This window comes from Harpia harpyja, chromosome 9, assembly GCF_026419915.1.
Source record: "Harpia harpyja isolate bHarHar1 chromosome 9, bHarHar1 primary haplotype, whole genome shotgun sequence".
In the NCBI taxonomy this organism is placed as follows: domain Eukaryota; kingdom Metazoa; phylum Chordata; class Aves; order Accipitriformes; family Accipitridae; genus Harpia; species Harpia harpyja.
The window spans coordinates 10986204-11008683 of record NC_068948.1 but is presented as its reverse complement, the minus strand read 5'-3'; the positions used below and the strand labels follow the sequence as shown (position 1 = coordinate 11008683).

General features: G+C 37.7%; 1 protein-coding gene across 1 annotated transcript; it reads right to left on the bottom strand.

Annotated features, from left to right (window-relative positions):
• Nucleotides 1-3201: 3201 nt before the first annotated feature.
• Nucleotides 3202-21416, bottom strand: UBA2 (ubiquitin like modifier activating enzyme 2). The gene is made up of 17 exons (XM_052795749.1): nucleotides 21179-21416; nucleotides 17229-17312; nucleotides 16892-16962; nucleotides 15682-15746; nucleotides 15101-15201; nucleotides 14822-14943; nucleotides 14089-14156; nucleotides 11611-11732; nucleotides 10649-10748; nucleotides 9903-10063; nucleotides 8904-8997; nucleotides 8692-8804; nucleotides 8062-8217; nucleotides 7401-7497; nucleotides 6671-6776; nucleotides 5734-5870; nucleotides 3202-4303 (listed from the first exon to the last, which is right to left on the bottom strand). Exons 1-17 carry the CDS (start codon nucleotides 21320-21322, stop codon nucleotides 4122-4124), a joined length of 1923 nt encoding a protein of 640 aa, XP_052651709.1. The 5' UTR covers nucleotides 21323-21416; the 3' UTR covers nucleotides 3202-4121.
• Between the last annotated feature and the right edge of the window lie 1064 nt (nucleotides 21417-22480).

The following is a 22480-nucleotide window of genomic DNA, read 5'->3' as shown; positions in this document are numbered from 1 at the left end:
CAAGCAAAAACCAGATGACTGACTTATGTAAGATTTGTTGTATTACTTTGATCCTAGTTTCTGCTTTCTTGCATGTTCAGTATTTTAGATGCACAAAATTGAAGGCTTCTTGTCCTCATAGCCGCAAAGAGAAGAAAGAAAATATCTCTACCTATAGGCATAGAAACAGAACACAGGAAAAAACAAATTTATTTTCCTTAATTCAGTATTTATTCAGTTTTCTAATCCAAATTGAAAATTTTGGGGCAGTAGAGATAAGACTTGAAGGAGAGATCAATGGTATATATGAACTGAACACAAGCCTATTTTATCTTCTGGGATCTAATAAATGGTTAGCACAAGGTCTTAGTTGGAAACTTGAAATGGCCCATCAATCTGCTTGCCAGCTCTCAGAGTCAATAGGCTAGGAAAGCATGCATCTCTCGCTGTGGTTCAACAATGAAATGGTTTCATGAAGTAAAATTAAAATGTCACATAGAACTACTACAAACATTAAATGGTTATCTACAGGTTAAAGTTGCTCTTTAGGAAATGGGCTGGTACAAGTCTGTCTGTCATGGCTCCAAAAGTTCTTTCTCCTGAATGGTTATCAATTGCTCCTTAAGGGTGATTATCTAGATGCTCTGAGAATCAGGTTGCACTTCTGCGCCCCTTTTTTTTTTTTTGGACAATAAAATTGTGGGAAAGTCATTACAAATTTCTTCACCGTAAGTCAGAGCAGCTTAATGAAATCTCTAGTTAACTGTTGTCTATCGATGGTGGTCAACGTCCCTTTCCATGCTCTACTGCAGAAAAGGGATATTGAACTAATAGCATACAAAGACAGATGCTAGATGCACTCTCAGCTGCGTTCAACTATGCGAAAATATTCCAGTATTCTTCTTGTCCTTTTCATACGTGGCACTCAAATTTGCTAAGTAAATAAAAAATACAAGTGTCAAGAATGAATCGTTACTATGAAAAGCAGCCAGAAAAGCTTATCTGCATTACAGAAATTTGCATCAGTATAAACAAACAACTAGAGAATGCTGTGTGACAGAAGAGCCAACTTGTAGCACTGCAAATAGCAATTTGTAGACTGATTTAATGAGCCTGGCTCAAAAATTGTTAGTGAAGACAGAGCCTACATCAGGGTTGCCAAGCTAAGGCACTGGGAAGAATTTCTCCTCCATTTTAACATTTACATCCTGTGTCTTCCAAATACACTTCCTTCCGTATCGATATTACTGCTATTAAGAGTTGAACAAATTGTCAGTTTAAGAGTGGCTTACCTTTTTTTTAAATTACTTGAAAGCTTAATAAATGCTTCTATTTATAATTTGCTCTCAAGGGCAAGAGAAAGTTTAAGTTGGAAAATTCTACATTAATACAATATTGGCCAATTAAGGACATTCATAGTCCATCAGTTCCGAAAAGCAGTTTTTCATTTAGCACAGAAGCAGTTTGCATTTTTAGTGCATCATTCAGCATTGCCAAACTTAACAAGAACTGAATAGAACAGCTGACGCTATATGAACAGCCTGTCACGTTCTACAGAAGCAGCTTTTGTAAAGAAAATATATTAAAAATCATACACTTTAAAGCATTTTACAGGAAGGATCTAGGAGCATTTTTTGGCCATCTAACTACTTACTGCCCAGCCAAGAGCAGCACAACTACATCTCCTAAATACATCAAGATGTAATTACTTATGTAGTTAAATTCTAGACTACCTTTCATGCTGCAAGCTGAATGATGATGCATTGTTAAAATTACTTAATGCTTCTCTAAAACTTAACCTAACCAGTGTCCTGCAGTGGCACCCCTCCCATCTAAGATACAATGCCCAATTAATTCTGATCATTTTTGCAATCTGGCCTTATTGACAGAGTTGTCTACTGCCCTAAGAAACTAGTATGAGTATCTGCTTGGACAGCAGCATCCCAAATACTGAAGAAATCATTTGGGTACTGTCATCTTATGCTGTTAACACCAACAACTTAAGGAGTAGAAGCCAGTGAGACTGAATAGCTCCCCACCTCTTTTTCACCCCCAAAACTGTTGGTGTTGCTTATTATTTCGATGCAGCTCATATACCACTCAACTACCAAGTCGTGAACACTCTCAACTTCAGTAAAACTAATGCAATAAAGTTACCAGAATTATGGTTTCTATTGTTAAAATAATCAAAAAAGAGTTAGAAAGCTAAATTCCTGTATACCAACCAGTACCAGCAGGGAAATTTCTCTGGTAGCAAGTGAGATAGTGTGATCCTATCTTAGACACATTACACATGCCGTCAGCTTAGATAAAGCTTTCTCATGTCACAATGAGAAACACGTATTATTACACAGATAACAAGCTATTTGACAACCAATTTAATAAACCAATAATTTTAGTTTTAGTAAAGCTTAAAAAAAGAAAATGTTGTCATTCATTTTTGGAAGATGTAATCAGACAAATTCTAGTGCTTCAACTGTTTATGGCAAGAACTAGAAAAGCTTCCCACTGTAGCACTGAAAATCCTTTCTGTAGCGCCTCTTATTTACATCTTTACCTCTCAGTCTTCACTCACCCTGGTCAAGAAGCAACTAACTCAAAAGGATTTAATTTCACGGTTCAGTATTATGCCTCCAAACAAGCCATTGCATATGACTATTACTACCTAAAAGGAGAGAGAAAACATTAATTGCATCATAGAATCATAGTTTTGCACTGCGTAGGCAATTTAACACTGATGACAAGCTGGCCTTTGTACTAGGCAGAACCAGATGCAGGAACCACAACCTAAAAAGGTGCTTGTTTTAGGTTTTTTTACATTCTCCTTCTATACAGTTAACATCTTGTTTGAAATTCATTCAGCTTGCAAACTTAACAGAATAAATCCTGTCTGCTCAACTTCTCTGCTCTGTAAGGCTAACTCTGCATACTTATCTATGAATAGAAGCAGTTTTGGTTCACTAAGTTGGAAAGTAATTTCAGTACAGTGACAGAAATGGCTGATTAACGCATTCTAAGAATCAACACTGACAGTTTTGAGAGCTACCAAAATAGTTAAACAAATGCAGTAGGTTTTAAGATACTGATTCTAAACATTGCGCTTTTGTCCTATGCACAAAGTGTAATGTATACAAGACCAGTACTTTCCTCCTCCTGAAGGCATGAGGTGGTGAAAACACGTGTGGTGGTGCAAATGCTCCAACTGAAGAGGCCAATAATTGATTGTCCAAGAAAAAAACCATTCACAAAAGTTTTATTAAAAAAATTCCCCTTTCACCTCAAACAAGTGAAGCTTAAGTTCTGTACTACTAGATTATGTTTAGAAAAATGAAAATAATACAGTAATTTTTGAAGGCTATACATTGTAAAATCCCATTAAGTCAGCATAAACTTGGACTGTGCAAGCAAATATAGCAAGTATTTCAGATGTCATTTATTTGGTCCATCAGATGTACAGTATAGTAGTAGTATCTGAGTTTACAAAACATCAAATATAAATAACCTGAAACTGTAACAATACACAAAAATTTGCTTCTTACATTGACATACCAGGCAGTACGAGCTGAAAAACTTGAGTAAATTAACAGTTTTACAGTAATGTACATAGTGCCAGTTGAACTTTAAGAACACTGTTAAAACATGGCACTAATTTCCTTTATTGAATTTTCTTCTTTACTTGTTCAGGATGTGAAAAATATTTAGGACTAGGCTAAAAATATTCTTCTTCAAGCAAAAAAATAAAAATGTAGTTACTTAAAATCTGAGCATCAGATGATGACCCTTTACTAAACAAGAGCAGGTTTTTTTATCCTATTGAATTATACCAAAGAGGTATTTACACAAAAATAACATGCTTTTTTCATGACTGTTTAAGCAAATACTCATCTGTAAGTATTTATAAACTATGTTTCTACTACATTTAATATATGGAATTAATATGGAAAAACTTCTGAAAAAGTCTATTGAGATGAGAGCTTTATCATCAAGAGAAAGACACAAATTATTTAAGCCAGTGGTTTGGTATTCACTTGGAACAAAGGCCTTAAAATTAGGCTAGTTCTGGACATTTTTCACATCCCAACATAATATGCTGTTACTGTATTACATTATCCAAATCATTTTGTCAAGGGGCATTTGCACGTTCAGTCTAATGCTATAATTTCATCTTGTTCTTCTGTCTGCTCAGTACGCACTCTCTTTGTACTGACACACTCTTTATCTTCTAGTTTTCTCTTGCGGCTTTTGTTTTCCATATTATCATCAACATTGCTTGAAGTACCTTCATCTTCAGAATCAACAATCAATAGATCGTCTTGATCTGGGGCTGCAAAATACACATTTTTAATTCAAATGGATACTGTAAAGATAGTCTACTCTCAACCCAAATTTCATACATAAAAATGTCTCTAATACAACAAATACGTCCTGGAGCATTCTTTATCCATTCATTCAACTGCAAGAGTGTTTTGAATTTCTCTGAAATCAGTATAAAATAGGCTTGTCACATGGTTATTCCCTCTTCACTAGAGGCATGAAAAATATTGCAGTAACCCAAAAGTATGGGAAATGCATTAGTTCACACGATTTTTGTTTTCCATGTACAAAATAGAAGAGTTGCACACTATCTGCAGCAGTCCTTGAGAAAATAACTTTTACACACACTGAGCTGTAGAGTCCAGCCGCTCCTTTCACTACTGCATTCAACAGAACTCCCACTAGAAGCCATGCTCCATGAGAGAGAGAGAACATGGAGAGAGGGAGAAGTGGAAGGGTGAGCCAACTTAAAGAACTAAAGGATAACAATGGGTAGTATAAAGAAGGGAAAATAGAACCAAATGTGAACTTTCAAGACATCTAGTGGATCTTGTTTGTTTTGAAGTACAAATTCACTGTAAAAACTAATTTTATGCTAGTTTAATATAATTTGAAATAAATTTTAGCAATACTCTTAACATTTAGTCTCCCCTGAAACAAGAGGCAAGTGGGAGTGACTACATACTTGTGCACGTATCTTAAATAGGACCATCTGACAGGCAAAGGAACATCATCCAAAAGTGCAAGACAGACCTACAGATATCTAACTTATATCCGTCACAACAAGTATTCAGATTCATACACTATCCCTATAAAACAGTGTGACGTTTCCAGTACATTAGCCTTCAGTGCTTAAGAAACCCATATTCATTTAAGTTGAACTATTTTGAGTATGTTCAAATAAACACTCTACGTTAGGAAGGTGATGGTACTTCTTCCTGGATAGCAAATACTATTTTCTTGCCATGCTTTGTTTGGTAGGTGAAGAACAATTATTTTGTAAGCAGATAATAAATTAACAAAATGAAACATGATCAAAAGACATCCACAAAGTAATTTTTAATCTGTAGGGAGAAAGTGACAAATTTGGTTGATTCTTTTTTGTCAAGCAATAGCGTGACCATCAGATAGAATGGGTCCAACTTTATTTAAATCACTGTGCAAATGATGCACTTAAGCTGACACCCCACCAAGCCCTTGTGCGTTAAATACAATTTCAAGGTGTATTTACTGTAAACCTTTGTAACAAGCTTAAATGTGCATTTTGTAACAATCGTAAATGTGCATTTTTCTATTTAATATTATATTTATACACAGAGGCAACTTAAATGACATTTATTTCATTTTGGCGAAGTTAAGTCATAAAACTGAAGACAACTATTTTAATTGGACTGCACTATTAAAAGATTATTTTATTTAATATTGATTACTGTTATTTACCTGTTGATGTTGACGGTTGCGCTCCATCATCGCTACCATTGGTAATGTTCTTGGATGTTGGTTCTGATGGTTTAGGGCCAACTTTTTCAGGGGTATCACCAACAACTTCAAATTCTACATCTTTTTCTAGGTCTTCACTGCAGAAAAATACATATGCTTTTAAACAACCAGGTGAAAATAAAAACCTGTCTTTTTCACAAAGAAAGTATATAATTCAAGTATTAGAGCACACTGTAACTATGACAAAATGAGAAAAACAAAAGAGAGGAAAACCTGTTCAGTCCTCCTTTGTAATTTATGCTTTGTCTATTCATAAACACTGTTCTACGCAGTGCCATGGCTTAAAATGCTTAGGAATGACAAAAATCATTACCTGAGCTTACCTTTCTTCCTCAATGTCACATTCCTATTCTCACTGAAAGTGCAGTGTGTTAATTTACTGTATATAATATGTTTATTACTTATCCAGGGTTAAATACACAGACCAATGAGTTCAAAATGACTTCTATTTGCATTGCTGTATCTGAACACAGGTAGTCAAACAGAGGATCTACCACTCCAGCAGGCTGGGGGGGGGGGGTTGCCCTTTTTTATTTTGTTTTGGTTTTTAAATGGCAGTTTCTTGCTTGTTGGCTGCCTCAAAAGTAAATTTAGTTTTGCGCTGTATTTTTATGCTGTGTAATGACAAATTATTCAAATAAATTTTTCCAATTATTGTGTAAAAATAAAACCAAAACCACAACAAAGAACAAAACCAAGCCAAACCAAACCAAACCCCCCTAAACTCTATAAATTCATAAAAAATAACAATTCCTCTTTTACCTCTATTGTTTTCTTTCTGCAGCTTTATCTTTGAGCTTTATTGATGAATTTAAAATTCTGAGTTGGAAATTACCTGTGGAACTGTTCTACATGTATACACAAAAATAATCCTTACCTATGAAGCACATTGATTAACAGTGTATAGTCCTGGAGGAAATCATCTGCTTGTAGTCGAGTGCCATTTCGAATTCCAAAGTCTGATAATTTCCTGTGGTTATTTGCTAGAAAAATAGTGAAAAACGGCAGTGTATACAGCTACTTATATAAAGATCCTTTACACCTGAATAAATACAATGAAATGAGTACTCCAGAAGTTTTATGTAGAAACATAAGATGAACATTTATTAGCTATATTTAAAGTAAAACCTGACATTTAAGCCTATCAGGAGTTAAAACTACTTATGTTTGACTTATTTACCCCTCATGCATCATGTTCAAGCACTTCACTATTATTACATTTAGGAACATTTTGGAGATAGTATTTGTATTACAACAGTACCTACAAGCATCATAAAAAGACTACAATCTAAGAACAGGAAAATGAACGGGACTTGCAAACAGAGGAAGATAACTGGTGCACTTTTATAGCTGAATATCTATTCTTGAAAGGAATCCTGACACTCCAGGTGAAAAGTACTTTATACAGGAAAGCTGAACTGGACTTGCAGGCTTGGAGACAATACCACTAGCTATTCTTGAGCCACTTAAACACTTGCAGATCCATTCCTCTTCAAATACTAGTCTACAGGATGAACACTAGAACATTTGCTATACTTCCATTCTGTGTATCTTGGTTTCTTCCTAGTTTTTATCTACTCTTATCTAAAAGGCTTCAGTATGCATACCTTCTGTTTCTCCTTCTTCTGAAGAGATAAGAATAGTTCCTTTTCCATCATCTATTTGTACATCTGGTGCTACCATAGCAAATTTTTCTTTCACTATCTGAAAAGACGAATATGATTATTTAATCAATATCTGACTTAAAAACACTTATAAAAGAAAAAAACTTGAATTGTGTTGATTTTCTTATCCTGGCTTATTTTCAGGCATCTCCTGAGAGTGTATACTTTTTTTTTTACTTCCATGAAAAAAATAATTGTATTGTTGCTGTCTGAAGCCTACAGGTTCAAATACACTGAAAAAATTTTTAGTATAATTCATAAAATGACAGAATTACAAATCAGTTGTGACTACACAACTCTTATGTGGCTACTGAACTATTCAACCAAAATACAAATTTAGTTTTTCACTGTTGGATATGAATAGGCTTTAAAACCACCAAAAAGTTACAAAATACAAACATTCTTTCACAAGATACACAAGCACACATGAGCAAGAAGCATACTGGCTAATAATCTAGCTCCTCTTGTAGCTGAGGGAAATGCAAAATGTAGAGCAAATATAAACAGCTGATGTTCCGTCAAAATATACTGAACAAAAACCTAACTTTAATAATTTATAGTATTAGAATAAAAATGAAAGCTGTAGCTAATATTCAAGATTTACCTTATCCTGGAGTGTTAACACAGTAACTTTGTGTACATTAAGTTTCACAGTCACTTCTGGCTTACTTGCACATACATAACAGTTAGGATTTGGTGGATCCAAAGCACAAGGAACCAATAGCTTCTTTCTGGGATTTGGCTGCTTGTTCAGAAAAATCTTGAAGACAGACAAGAATAAAACAAGTTATTCTTTAAGTAATAGCACTCATAAAACTTGTTTTCCTACAGATTTACTCTCTTAGTCTCACAGGTTTTCCTGTTCCCTAATCCTCTTTGACATGCCTGCTGAACAGGAGAAAAATGCATATTAACAGCCAGTCTGCAATGACACCTGTGCTGACTGACCAGCTATTGCCAAACAGATCTGTAACATGAAACAACCATGTTTCAAGTGATGTCAGTCTGGTTATCTCTCCTATCCAGCAGCCAATTTTCATTAAATCAGAGGAATTTAATGATCCTTGAGACTCCCACTTCTCTTCTCATTGTGGCTGAAAGTTCCCAGCACATTCAGAATCTACTGAAGCAGCAAGTGAGACAGTAAAACTACTCAATAGTCAAAGCAGGTTAAATGTGACTTTTAAACAAATAATAAATAACAAGAAAGTAAAAGTATCTTATTCCCACTTACCGTTCTACACTGATCTATTTTTCCTGATAAAATCTTCAAACCCTCCAGCACTATCAGACCAGCTATTACTGCATTAGTAGTAGCTATAGCTGGGATAATATTTCCTGCCATTGCTGCAAAATAAGCAAGAGTATGCAGATTTTTAACAGTAAATGAAAATGAGAAGTTTAGATTATTATTTAAAATAAAACAATGTTATATTCTATCCTTACACTTGATATCAAATCTGCTCTTCATATTCATACTGAAAACATGCATCCTGAGATTCGCAGCAGAAGTGACAAAATCCATTGCAGAAGGGTCATCCTGACAAGAAGTTAATACAAAAAGTATTTAAAAATCAGATTATTCATTGGAAAAAGTTTGCAACACATGGCTCCTAAAACCTTAAAAACAGAAAGTTAAAAAAGTCTGCACAATATTCCATTTCAAAGTCAATATACTTCCTCTTTCAGAAGGTATGTTTAGACAGAGCAGTAATACTTTAAATAGACGTGTTTAGAAATTGTACTTAGTATTTTAATAGTGAATTAGTGTATCAGTATTAATGGAATGCCTTGTATGTTCAAAATAATGTCTAAATCCTAAATCTTACAATGTTTTGTGCTCAGTTTCAAAAATTGGTGTTTCAGAAAGAAGTATTTTTACTATTTGTTGTAATACTATTTTGTCCCCCCTATATTTACAAACTACTATTTTTTTTTTCTTATACCAAATGACAACTGACTGCAGGAAGATTACACTGTCTCTGGTGCTAAAAAAGAAAATTCTTTTCTTGCTTTTCTTCAGCAAAACTCATAATATAATACATACCTATCGTCAGAGCTAACTACTATGTACAACTCAGTAGAAATCTAGCTACCAACCACTGTATAAGAGCATGTTTTAGAGAAAGCTAAAAAGGAAAAAATGGAGTTGCATTATTAGAATATTTTCAAAAATAAAAATACGAAAAATACTTCTGAAGTTGTGCTATTTAAAGTTGGTGAATTAAGTTATTCTACATCACAATAGTTAATCCTTACACTCAGTGAGTTACAAAATATAGCATTTATAGTATATATTTGTTTACATATGGAAAGTCCTTTCAGTGAGGTGCCAGACATTTTTTTCTAAGTAGTACTATTTTGGAATGAAACTGAATGAGTCCAATTAATATTTGTAATACATATATAGAATATAACTGGTTCTTATGTATTTGGCAAACTAACCTTATCCCATATAAGCTCTGCTCCATCACCCTTCTCAGCCAGGTGAAGTCTCAGGGTTTCAACACTCTTTGAAAATAAGTGTGCATAGCTCTTGACATCGAGAACCTGCTGATCCTTCAAGACTGCAGAGGATTCATTTTGTTGGTCAGATATGTTTTTCTCTTTGGGAAAAGAAAAAAAGAAAATTAAGATCAGGAATACTCATAAATCCCACAGAAGTTCTCTCAAAGAGCTAAGAATTTTCCAATTTCGGCAAAATTAAGTATTTTCTAAATCAAAGAACAATATCCTTAAACTACAGTAGCCCAAACATTTTACAAGAAGTCTGCATTTAAAACTGCAACTATAGCTATCGTCTAGACATCAATCGTCTAGACATGCACAAATTACAACAAATGTACATTTTCAGCAAAACTCAGCTTTCAGAGATAAATGTATCAGTGCTCATGGTAAGGTCTCCTAGAATAAGCTGACATGTAATTCACATTTTATTTCATGAAATTCACATTTCATTTTGTGAAATGTGAATTTTCTACAGCCAATACTAAGTATCTAAAATAACAATTGCAAAACAGTTTTAGAAAAAACATTTTCTATATAGAGAAATTTAAAATCTTCAGGAATCACAAAGAATTTAATATGTTATCAGTACTCAACTGTGACAGTGAAAATGTACGTATCACAGAGATGCATTACCAAACAGCAAGTATGACTTACAAATACACAGTGGGAGGAGGGACAATTACCTTGATTTTGTACCTCAGCCCAGTCCAGTGGCACTGGAGGCTTTCTTTTCCTCCACAGCTTATCCATTGTCAGCAGATATCTAATGTCATCTTTGAAAAGCTAGGAAACATTAAAAAAAACAAAACCAAAAAAACATCAGAATGAAAGGGGGAAAAAAAGGACATACTTTATTTTTACATCTGCTGTGAAACTGAAAAATCAGCATTAGATTTATGAGATTTTGCTTTTCTCCCTGAAAATATTTTCAACCATGTAAATAAAAATCAAACTCCACAGGAGGGAAAAAAACCCCAGATTCGAAAAACTTCTTATTCCCCATTCTCTAACACTTACTGCATAAAGCAGACACAGCTCTGATTAATCTAGGGGGGAGTAAAGTAAAAATCAAGAAACAATAGTCCAAGCAGTGGCGCCCACTGTAGCCATCACTATAGCTCTTTGTGTACTCTCCCTGAGATACTCTTACCTACATGCCAATGAATTTCCAGAGTAAAGTTATTACTACCTATCAACATTACATTCTGTACTAATTTCCTCTATTTATCCACTTTCAGCAACTATTTAGAAAGAAAACTCCTAAACTGGTTTGTATTTTCTTATGCCAGAGCCTGATTATACACAGAAGATGACTGATAGCTTTTAGGTCCTCAGAGTGGTTCTGATTATGCCCAGTGAAACTCCTACATAATTCAAGTTTACCTTTTCATATTAAAAGTAATTCAAATTAAGTTTTTTCTGTACAGCATGGACAAGCTGCCAAAGCTGTCTGTACAGATGCAGATGGAATGCCGTAAAACAAGCAAGTGTTGTAAAAGACCAACGCTACAGCAAAACTGCTGGAAGTCATAACATAATTGCATAACTGATGGCTATCATTAGGTATCCAAACTGGGTTTTGACCCAACTTTAAAGCACCTCATGCACTTCAGATAAAGACATTTATTGAGGGTAAAGAAGATACCTTAGTAAAAAGTTTAACTGGATCGTATCCTGTTGATTTAGCCCACTCCTTAGTTGAAACACGTTTAATCTCACCATCTTCATTGGATGCTCGTGCTCTGGCTTCTGCTTCTGCTGGCTCCCCTATTAATAAAGTGTTAACCAATATTTTAATTCAAAAAAAGGAAAATCACATCCAAATACTTCCCTAGAGTCAATAACCAAAATTATACCGGGACCATAAAATGGCTTTACTGCGCCCAACAAAAGCTGAATTAGACACAGTGCAACTACTGTTGCTTCTGGAACTGCAACTCACTAATTTAACTTGATGTTACCTAACTCCTTTATTGGCAGAAACAGTGAACAACTGTTTCATATTAATTTTCTCCACATAATGTTGTGATTTCATAAATGTCTAACCATCCCCTTTTAGTAGTCTCTCTTCCTGGCTGAAAAGTCTTAGTTTGGTTAGAACTTCAACACACACACACACAAAAATCAGCTTCCTACCTCTGGTTATTCCTATACAAAAAAATTCCATGCATACAGATGCTATTCATTTTGTGTTTCTTTCCCAGTCACATCCAGCAATTGCTATCGTGATTCCGAATAAGCAGCAGGTTGATGTTTTCATAAAACTATCTATTAACATCTTGACCGAATGAGAAAAAAATAAATTCAGAGACCGTAACTTTATATGTAAATTTGTGAATGTTTCCCCCCTTTCACCAATGCATCATTTCATGTTTATCTGCACCAAATCTACCTAACGTCTCATTGCCCAGTCATTCTATATTGTGAAGCTTTCTACTACTTTTTGCAGTTAGTCCTCATCTTTACTGTTCTGAGTGACTTTGCTTCATCATGTATGCTGAACAACACTGGTCTGATCCCTAGTCTGAGACACTCCTCTAATTACCATTTATCTCTACGATTTAAGTAGTTTATCCACTTCAGGATCTTCATCCTTTTTTCTCCCCATGGCTGCTTAGCTCCTTCAGGTTCCTTAAAAAAAAGTTTTTGAGTGCCCCCTGCAGATTCAAAACAGCATGAACGACATATGCTTGTCCACAGGTTTGCTGATTCCTTCAAAGGACCTGCAGAGCTACGCAAGGCACAACTTCCCTTTACAAAGTTTGCATTGCCTCTTCCCTGATACACCCTGTATGTCCACCGATTCTAAACAGCATTGTCGCTACAGACGGTTTACTCACTACAGACATGAGGCTACAGCTCAGGCCTTTCTATAATTGCCCTGATATCTTTGTTTAAATAAGTGGCGTTGTGTCTGCTACCTTCCAAGTATTCCAGCAGCAGTTGTTTTAACTGAGTTTATACGCCATTCTTTTTGAGACTGAGCTATTTCATTCTGCACTTCCTGGAGGAACAACCTGTCTGGTGATCACTATCTGATGTTCGGAGAATCTGAAAAGTTGGAGGATCCTCTAAGCTCCGTCTGCAAAGTCCATTCATCTATCAATGGATCCAAAAGAAGCAATGATGCTTATTCCCCTTCACAGTAACTATGATTACTGTCCTTACAGAAAAATACTGAATAGCTGCAAAAACATTACTCAAAATGGGCATATTTCCTATGTAGATTAACATTGAAGTGTTTCAGGCTAGAAGGGTTCAAACACAATCCCTGTATTTCCTTGCAATCCCTCAGCTAGGAGTGGAAAATGCAGAGTGACTACAAATATCATTCAGTTCTCAGTCCGCAGTTCAAAAGACAAGCCTCCCAGCTGCAGGGAAGGAAGTGCTCCATCAAATCCAAATACACAGGAAGAAAAAAGGCCACCTTGTGAAGATCAGTTATGTTTAATTTACACTTCAAGCTTACTTTTCACTTCAAGTTTCTGTGCACATGGGGAAGACTGTTCGCTGCACAGGGAACAGGAGTATCCAAACAGATACAAGCCTATTCATCTAAATCATATATTTTACACCTGGATGTGTTAACTGGAACTTTATGACTAGCGAGTGTATTGTGTTCCTCACAACTGTTCTACCCACACTATCTGAGAACAATTAGTGAATGCCAGTGACCCATCTTACACTGTATTAAAAAGTTTTCACAACAGCTGAAGTAATCATTTTAATAATGTTTTAGGCTGCCCACAAATGCCACAGTTCCGACAAGTGAAACTATTAAACTGTTGTCATTTTGAAGAGTATTTTTTGCACATTACCCATGCAAAAACCTCTGCTATGCACTACGCATCAAGTTGACTAAAAAGACTGAAATTGTTTCAAATATCTAATATGTGTCAGTATGAGGGAACTAAATTATGCACAGTGTGCATGAAGGTCTGTAAGGGAAATTACTGCTAACACACCCCAAATTCTTGTTGTCCAAGGGTACAGTAAATGGAATCCTCTTAAAAGAAAATGGAGCTGAACTCTCTACACTTAAGAAATGTACAGAAACAAGTCATAATCTCTGAAATAGAACATTTCAGTAACAGGGTAAGCTATGAGGTTATATCACACTCACAGGCAGCTTCAGGATCAGCTCTGTCAGGAGAAACTTCTTGATCAGCATCTTCTTCTCCAAACAACTGGCTATATAATAATTAAGAACAAGAACACAACACTAGAATTCCACCATATCTGGCTAAAGACTGAAATATTTGCTAATGGATATATATCCACTTTAGAATTCTTGCTATCAGAGTGCCTCTTCATACATTGCTTTTTAAATTGTTGGGATTCATCACATGTGAACTTAACACTGATGACACAAAATGTCCAATACAAAAATGAATTTAGCAAAACGGTTCTGTATAACTCACTGAATAGTTCACCTAGCCTTATATTTACATTGCAGTACTGAATAGATTGCTTATAACCCTCCAAGATCCAAGCAAACTTTACATCTATTTATACATGCATTAAACTGAAAAATGTGTTAACTTCACACAAAGGTGAAGAATAAAGTACGGTCAACCTACACCGCTGCGCCAAACTACTCTGCCAGATTTTCTGTGATATTTGAACAAGGCCTAAGTACTAACCAACCTTCCATCTTTATATTAAAAAAAAAAACAAAACAAAAAACCCACCCCAAAATCCAGGTCAAAGAACTGGAGGTTTTTGCTATAATTCACATTAATTACCCCCCCCCCCCCCCCCCAAGCACATGTCCGCTTTATTTCTCGGTCTGTAGGTTTAGAAACCAGAAGAGTGAACCACAGTACCTATTTTCTTTTTTAAAAAAAATCACTTACTTGAACAAATACTTAGCCCACACAATGCAATGGATAGGTTCCGATGGCGTATTTCGGATTGTGCAGCCTGGAAAAGTCTTCTGAGTTGGTTTAGGATGACATTCGTAACATTCTGTCACTCCCTGGTGAAAAGTGAAATATTTGTCACACTTTGAAGGCTACTGGTAGTATATCCTATTACCAGATGAACTGTAACTGTATCTCAAAACACCCAACTCCCTGTTGTCTAAAGAGCCAATGATTTAAACTTAAAGCAACAAGAGTAATACACAGCCTAACCTTTTTAATAACTGTGACTTGTCCAAGGTAACCTGCAGTTCCACTCTCTATAAGAGGAACATCAGCAGCCAGACACATCCTGTTCACATGGTTGCGGGCAGCTGCAAATCAAGAGTTTTTAAAGAAAAATTTGAATAATTAGAAAAAAAAAGTTTTACTTCTCCAAATTTAAGGTAGCCTCCTATGCAAACATTTATCCTTAATCTGTCTTATTTCATTATAGAGCACTACACCTTTTCACAAAGTCAATTTCCCAATTAACACAAAATATATCGACGCTATTACATATAGCAAACTCAACTGAATAAAATTACATAGGTACACACAATACTCATCAGATCCCATAAAGCAACAACATAGCAGTTAATGTTTACTTTCAAAACACCTGTAAAAGCACTAACTACCCTTTCAATGTTCTAGTGAAGCACACAAGCATTAGTCAAACTACAGATGGGTTAAGAGGATACTTGTTATTTAACTGACACTGCAGAAGTACTAAAGAGTAGAACACATGAAAATTGTTTCTACGAACAAGCAACAGTATTTTCATCTCCAATACAAAATCATAGTGAAAACTTCACCTCTGTTATCCAGAGCATTCATAACCAACGTAAACTGGCGGAAGAACTCTACGTTATAGTCAGGGCTACAGAAAAGAAAAACAATACTCAAAATGGCTTATCAAAGTTGTTGGTTATTATGCCACAACAGAAACTATACGCATGCAAAGGGCGGATTGATGTTCGTGTGGTAAATTACACATATTATAAATTTACTGCTAGCCTTTAACTGCCCCATTTGTCTTCTGCCCATTTTAAAGCTGGGTGAAAGCATGAATTTTATGCTGCTGGAAGGAAGCTATTGCAATTAGTACTAATTTGACCAAGGAAACAGGCAGACAACGAAAAAGTGATTATACTGCTCTGACCTAATGAGTAAATTGGCTGAGCTGTGGTAACTGACCTTAAAAACCATCAGCTGAGGCTAAAACATGCACACTGTAATTACCATAGCTCATCAGACTGTTGATAATTCATTATACTGTGATAGCGCAATTGGTTTTGATCGTGCCTCCATACCCTTAGGAGCCAAGGCATGGGATTTTAAAATCTTGATGCTTTATTATCTTTACATTACATTTTTCTGATTTAAAGAAGAAGGTGGCAAAGAAGAGAGAATAAAGAGGAAACAGGATTAACGGTTTTACAGTTTCAGGAGAAGGATGCAATGAGTCAGTGTTTCAGTGGCTAATGGCAACATCAGAGTTCAAACCTTAATATTACAGAATATCAATTTTTAAGAAGCTGGACAAATATAAATTAAAACATGGGAAACAGCTAATGAAAGTCTACATAATATTTTACTCTACTCATTGGTTATGGATCACAAAGACTAAATTTTAACAGTTTGGGGCATATATAAATGATACTCAGTTACCTACACACACACAAAGGACTTAATTTTTTTAATCACAGACTCAACATTCACATTTATTTTATCTAATTATTGCTTAAGACATCAGGGCATCTTTACAGTGTAGAAACTTATATAGTAAATATTACTAATAAAATGAAAAATAGACACAAGCAAATGACTACAGCTTACTACCAGAGTTTAAGAAAACTCATGCAAAATCCACACTCCCACTCGGGTGTGTGGTACTCTTATTTACAGCTATTTCTTCTTACTGCAGTAGCTTTGTAAAATATCTTAAAGCACACCATTGTAGCATTTAAATAACACAGTACTTGCAAATCAGAACATGTAATTAGAGCTTAAAAACAAACATACTTCATGATGCTATCATGGTAAGCTATAATATTAGCTTCTGGATAAAACTGTAACACGCTTTCCTTGGCAACCTAGAAATAAAAAAAAAACAAAAACAAAAAAAACCACTTATTATTTCTTTCTTCCTTCCTTCTAAAGATACTCGATACTCAACTGGTATCGAGTCTAAGTTGACTACCTTAAGAGATTTAAATAATTTTATAATGAAATGTTGTGGATAGCCATGATCAACCAGCCAACACTTACCTCTTCACAGTAGAAACAAAACTGTGACATGTGTCTAACACTGTCCATAAAATAATACTAAGTAAGACTTGAGCTTTGACCTTTTCCTCACCTGTGATTTCGATCTTCCAACATGTTTCTTTTGAAACAAAAACTGCCTGTTGAGATTGCTGACATCAATAGTATCCAAATCAATCTATAAACACACAAGAGACAGCCATTTCACTTTTACAGAAATAAAAGGAACAAAATCATTAACAGAGTTTGAAGCAAATGTGATTGACCAAAATGCATAAACTTTACAGATCCCTTTTCAGACCTGCATACAGGTGTTATGTCTGCACTATAGGAACTGTAGAGGCACAAATGATGAGCTAATCATCTTCAGAAATCCATACATTTTAAATAATTACTTACAATAGAACCATATGTCAAAAATTAGGGCTACATGACAACAAACTTTCTGAAGAAAGAGTCCCTACTAAAAACGCACATGAATTTTGACATACATTTGCACAGTGGTTAGTAGAAAGTCGGTAACTGATTGTCCTATTTACCAGACGATAAAGATTTTAGTGAGAATTTATCAGGAGCACAGTGTACAAACTCAGAGGAGATACTGCAGAAATCTCTCTAGATAGGTCCAGTTAGACTCTACGTGGGACTAACCACCCTGAACGCTGCCTCTGTACCACATTTCCCCAAGGTCCAAGAAGACTACTCAGCAAACTAATTAGTATTTCTACTTTATATTTGAACATAGCTTTGAGCAACTGAATCAGTAAACCGAGGGCTGCATTGTCATCTAATTCATATACTGCAGGGCAAAAGCTTTTACTGTTTGTCACCAGGACTAATTGCTGAAGTGCACATTAAAAAATTATGAAGTCTACTTACAAAAAAAAAAATAATCCAATCATGCAATCAAAATGTTTAAAAACATATACCACAGCACACCTGTGATGTACCACCTCAAAGGATGCCATGACTGTAACTCCCCTAACAGCCATGTTTCTATTAATATATGCACATGAACATCATAATTTCAAATGTCTTTATGTCCCACCACAAGAATTAAGATTTAATTAGAACTCTGAGAAGATTTATTCCTACCTTTGATGCCACTACTTTTGCTTTCATTAAACACTTCTCTCTCATCAACCACTCTTTAGAAATCCTCTCCTGTCCCTAACTTTTAAGTAGGAGGGGAGACAATTTTCCTGACCCTCAGAGGTATTTATCCCAAATTCCCATAGATAATGCTGACATACTCAACATAGTAATGCTTTCAGCTATATGGAGAGTACTATCAGACTGACTGTGCAGTGTGAAGTTTAAACATGACCTACTAAGGGTATTCTCATACACTTTTAATTTTATTAACCAAACTTGAATAACGAAAAAAGCATGCTACACACTTCTCATTGAAGATCCTTTGCATGTGAGATCCAAGCTCCAAGATTAAACTTCCCAATATTTTTAATTTAAGGATTAAGTTTTAATATCCTAAGAACTGTAAATAGCTAAAGAGTTCTATTTAAACATTAAATAAAAGCACCTGTGGATATAGAGCAAACAGAAAATATAAAATGTTTTAGAAATGTATTATAAAGAAGAGACTGTTAATCTTTATTGCCTGTAGTATCCTAGTAACTACCCGTGGTCTTGTATCTTTTCATGAAAACGGTATTTGCATGAAAAAACATTTCTACCTCCTTTCCTTTCTCATAAGACACACTCAGAAAGCTTGCTTAGTCCAAAGCCAAAAAGCCCGAGAACCTCAAGTGAAAATTATTAAGTGCATAATTCTGTTAAAACTTCCACTACCCAGAAAGCTTTTAGTATTTTAACTGGAGATGATAACAAATGACATAAGCTACAACTGAAAACAGTACTACCAAGACCAAAAGAAACAGAGGAAGTTTTTCTCCACAGAGAATACTTGAGACCATTAGACCTCAACAGAAGCTTTAATCTAGCTAAGAATGATCAGAATTTAACAGTTCTCTTTATTTTAATAACTTTTACACTGCTCCCATTTTTGTAAGTTAGAAGGAAAGGCCTCAGAACTTCCTAAGAATGTATATTGATGTTCTTAATTCAGACTTGCATTTTGAGTAATTTCATTTTGTTCTTCATTAATGACAACAATGGCACTGCCTTTCAACAAAGCATAGTTAATGAAATCACATATTTGTGAGTTATCTGGTATTCAAAACTATTATTTTTTTTAGTATCAATATTTTGTTTTAAAAAATTTTCAGAACTTATAAAAGTAAAAAGCATTTTCAGGTGTTCAAGTTTGTTAGTATTTAATTACCAAGGAGAACTCTCAACAGTATTACAAACGTTAACAAAAGCAATTTATTCTCCTAACAGCGAATTTCCTCTTTGCTAACAATTTTCTTTTTGCTCTCACCTTGCCTTTTGCCCACCCACTTCGTACGTTATCAAAATGTTACTGTCTTGCATAAAACACTACCAATGATATTTTTAAATGAAGATGGCCCTGCTCCAACATGTACTTAAGTTAATGGAGTCCAAGTTGGCCTTGAAAGACAATACAAAAAAAATCAAACTATGGTAAGTGAAACAATAAGCATACCCCAATGAGATTTATGCCTAATGACTAACTGGAAAATCAGAAGATATTAAACTCTTTCTATTACAACAGACTGCAGGAATCCACAAATGATATAGTAAGGTAGGAAAAAAAAAAAAAAAAGAGGGTAAGAAACAGCAAAAAATTCAGGCTTCCACTCTTCTGCGTTGTTTACTTCACCAGTACAATGTTAAAATTGGACAGGCCCTCAGTGGCAGACTCAAATCAAAGGGACAAGTTGGAATTGCACTTAAGCATACCCTACAAGTTTTAAGAAGTATTCCAGTAGGAAAGCCTGAGCCGTATGAATAACAAGGCAAACCAGTAGCTATACTCTTCTACAAGCTGATAACAGTTTTAGATAAAAGCTGTTTCTAATAAGCTCTGCTCAACAAGTCTGACTGTAAAAACAAACTTCTCGCAACTTCTGATACAAAACTCTCAGATGTGACTCCTGGCCAGGCACACACAAGTAAAACGCATTCAAGGAAAGGGACCTGTGCTCTAGCTGGATTTGTACTCCTGTGACTTCTTAAAACCATATACTTTTCACAACTACAATAAGAAATTTATAAAGATCTGGAAACCAGGCAATCAGAGTTTTGCTAACAGTATTTATCTCTATCCCGTTTACACGACCACCCTCTCAATTCTGCCCTTCCTATACACAGTCAGAGATTAGCATCAGGAAGCAAAAGTGAAAGCAACAGCCCGCGGGAAGCTATCGTGACCGGACTTCTAAGACTGACAGTTTTACAACTCGGTATCTAAAAATACAGTTCGCCTCCCACGTATTTTGTTTTTCGCTGCGATCCAGCACCGGACCACTATCCGCAGCAGTAGCAAAGGCGGCATTAGGCAAAACTAAGACTTTAAGGAGCAATCGCCGGGCAGCAAACATGGCACACCACCACCGTTTCCCAGGAGATTTCATCTACGGGCTCCCAAAGCGGCACAGCCGCTCCGCCGCCGAGCGACGGCTGGACCCGCCGCTGCCCCGGGGGAGGCGGCCCGACCTCGGGGCGGCGGGAGGCGGCCCCCCTCTCTCCCTCCCGCCGCTCGCTCCGGCGGGCGGCCCGGGCACGGCAGCCCGGGCACGACAGCCCGCGGGGAGAAGCCCCTCGGCGCGGCCCCGTGGGAGGCGGGGGCGCGGATGGCGCCGGCAGGCCGCAGCCCCTTTGTGGCGGAGCCCATCCCCCGGCGGCAGGGGCGGCGCGGCAGCCTGGCCCGGCAGCTTTGGCGGGCCGGGAGCAGTTTGAAAACACGCAGACAATGCGGCGGGCGGGAGGGGCCGCGGCGGACGCGGGGGCGCTGTGGCGGCGCGGCCCCGCCGCCCCGGCCTCCCTCAGGCCCCCGCCCCGCTCCCTGCCCCCCTATCCCCCGGCCCCGCCGTCCCCGGCCTCGGCCGCGCCGCCGCCCGCCGTCCCCTCACCCGCCCCGGCCCCCGCCCCGGCCCGCACCACGTCGATGTTGCTGAAGCCGGTGAGCACCAGGTCCTTGAGGAGCTCGCAGCCGATGCCGCCGGCTCCCACCACCAAGAGCCGCGCCTGGGCCACGGCCTCCGCCAGCTCGCTGCGCAAGGGGCCCGACACCGGCACGGACATCACGGCGGGCGGGCGGGCGGACGACGGCGGCGGCGGCGGGAGCGACTCCGCGCGGCTCTCCTCAGCCGGGCCGCACTCCGGACAGCGAGCCCGGGCGAGACCAGAGCGGCCCTCGCCCGCAGCGCCCCCTGTCGGCGGGGAGGGCCGCGGCCCTCTCCCGCGCGCCGCCCAGGAAGGCAGCGGCGGGGCCGGAGCTCGGGCGGGACGGGGCGGACGCAGCCGCCGGTTCGAGCCCCGCTGCCGCCGCCACCGCCGCCCGGGCCCCCGCAGGGCCGCCTTGGCTGGGGCCTTGGCTACGCCCGGAGCCGGGGGCAGCGCCTCGCCTCGCCTCTCGCCTGTCTGCTGCAGCCGTCGGCGCAGCCAGGGCTCGGCCCACAAACTGCGCGCGCTGGGCTACCTGCCACGGCTGGGGAACGGTGCAGGCCGAGCACCCGTGGGGAGCACTGGCAGGCTTCGAGGCGTAACGTCAGTTAGCCTCACTTAACAGGCTCACCTCTAGAAGCTGACAGGGCAAGGTACAGTTCTTCCTTAAAAAAAGCGGTTTTGCAAACACGTTCCACTATTTTAGCTCCCCCCCCGCCCCCTTTTTTTTTTTAACCCCACATTTTTAGTGCATTAATTTACGCTGCAGCATTAAACCTGTACAAAAACCTTTAAGGACACTTACTTGAATTACTTCTCCGTTAAGTCAATTGAAATACTGCAATTTAGCCTAAACCAACAGGGAACTCAACAGAAAAATTAAGACTGTTTTAACTAAAGCAGCACGATGAGCCTGCGAGCACTAGACTGCGCTAACAAACGCAGGTGCCGTACCTACCCCCGCCATTCTGTACCTGTGAGAACAAAAGCACTAACAAAAACCCCCAGCTTTTCCTCATCCAAAGCAATGTGACTGTCAGAGCTCATCTGGCCATGAAAATGTAACTTATACTTCACTGGAAAAACATATAGAAAAGCTTAATCATAGGAAGACTGTAGTGACAGCCACTGCCCACTGAATTTCCAATCTGTGGTTAAAACAAAGCAGATCTGTTTTTTAAAAATTGAGCCTACATTAAGTTCTTCACTGCTAATAGTTTCTAAAAACTGGACCCTATTTGGCTGATGAATGCTAACAGTATAACAGACTGCAATAAGACAACCTTTCTCCTCTAC

Coding starts and splice junctions, on each gene's coding strand:
- UBA2 (XM_052795749.1), bottom strand. CDS start 21,322: ATGTCCGTGCCGGTGTCGGGCCCCTTGCGCAGCGAGCTGGCGGAGGCC. Junction 17,313..21,178: donor GCTTCAGCAACATCGACGTG/GTGCGGGCCGGG, acceptor GTGTGTTTATAG/ATTGATTTGGATACTATTGA. Junction 10,064..10,648: donor GGCTGAGGTACAAAATCAAG/GTAATTGTCCCT, acceptor CTTTTCCCAAAG/AGAAAAACATATCTGACCAA.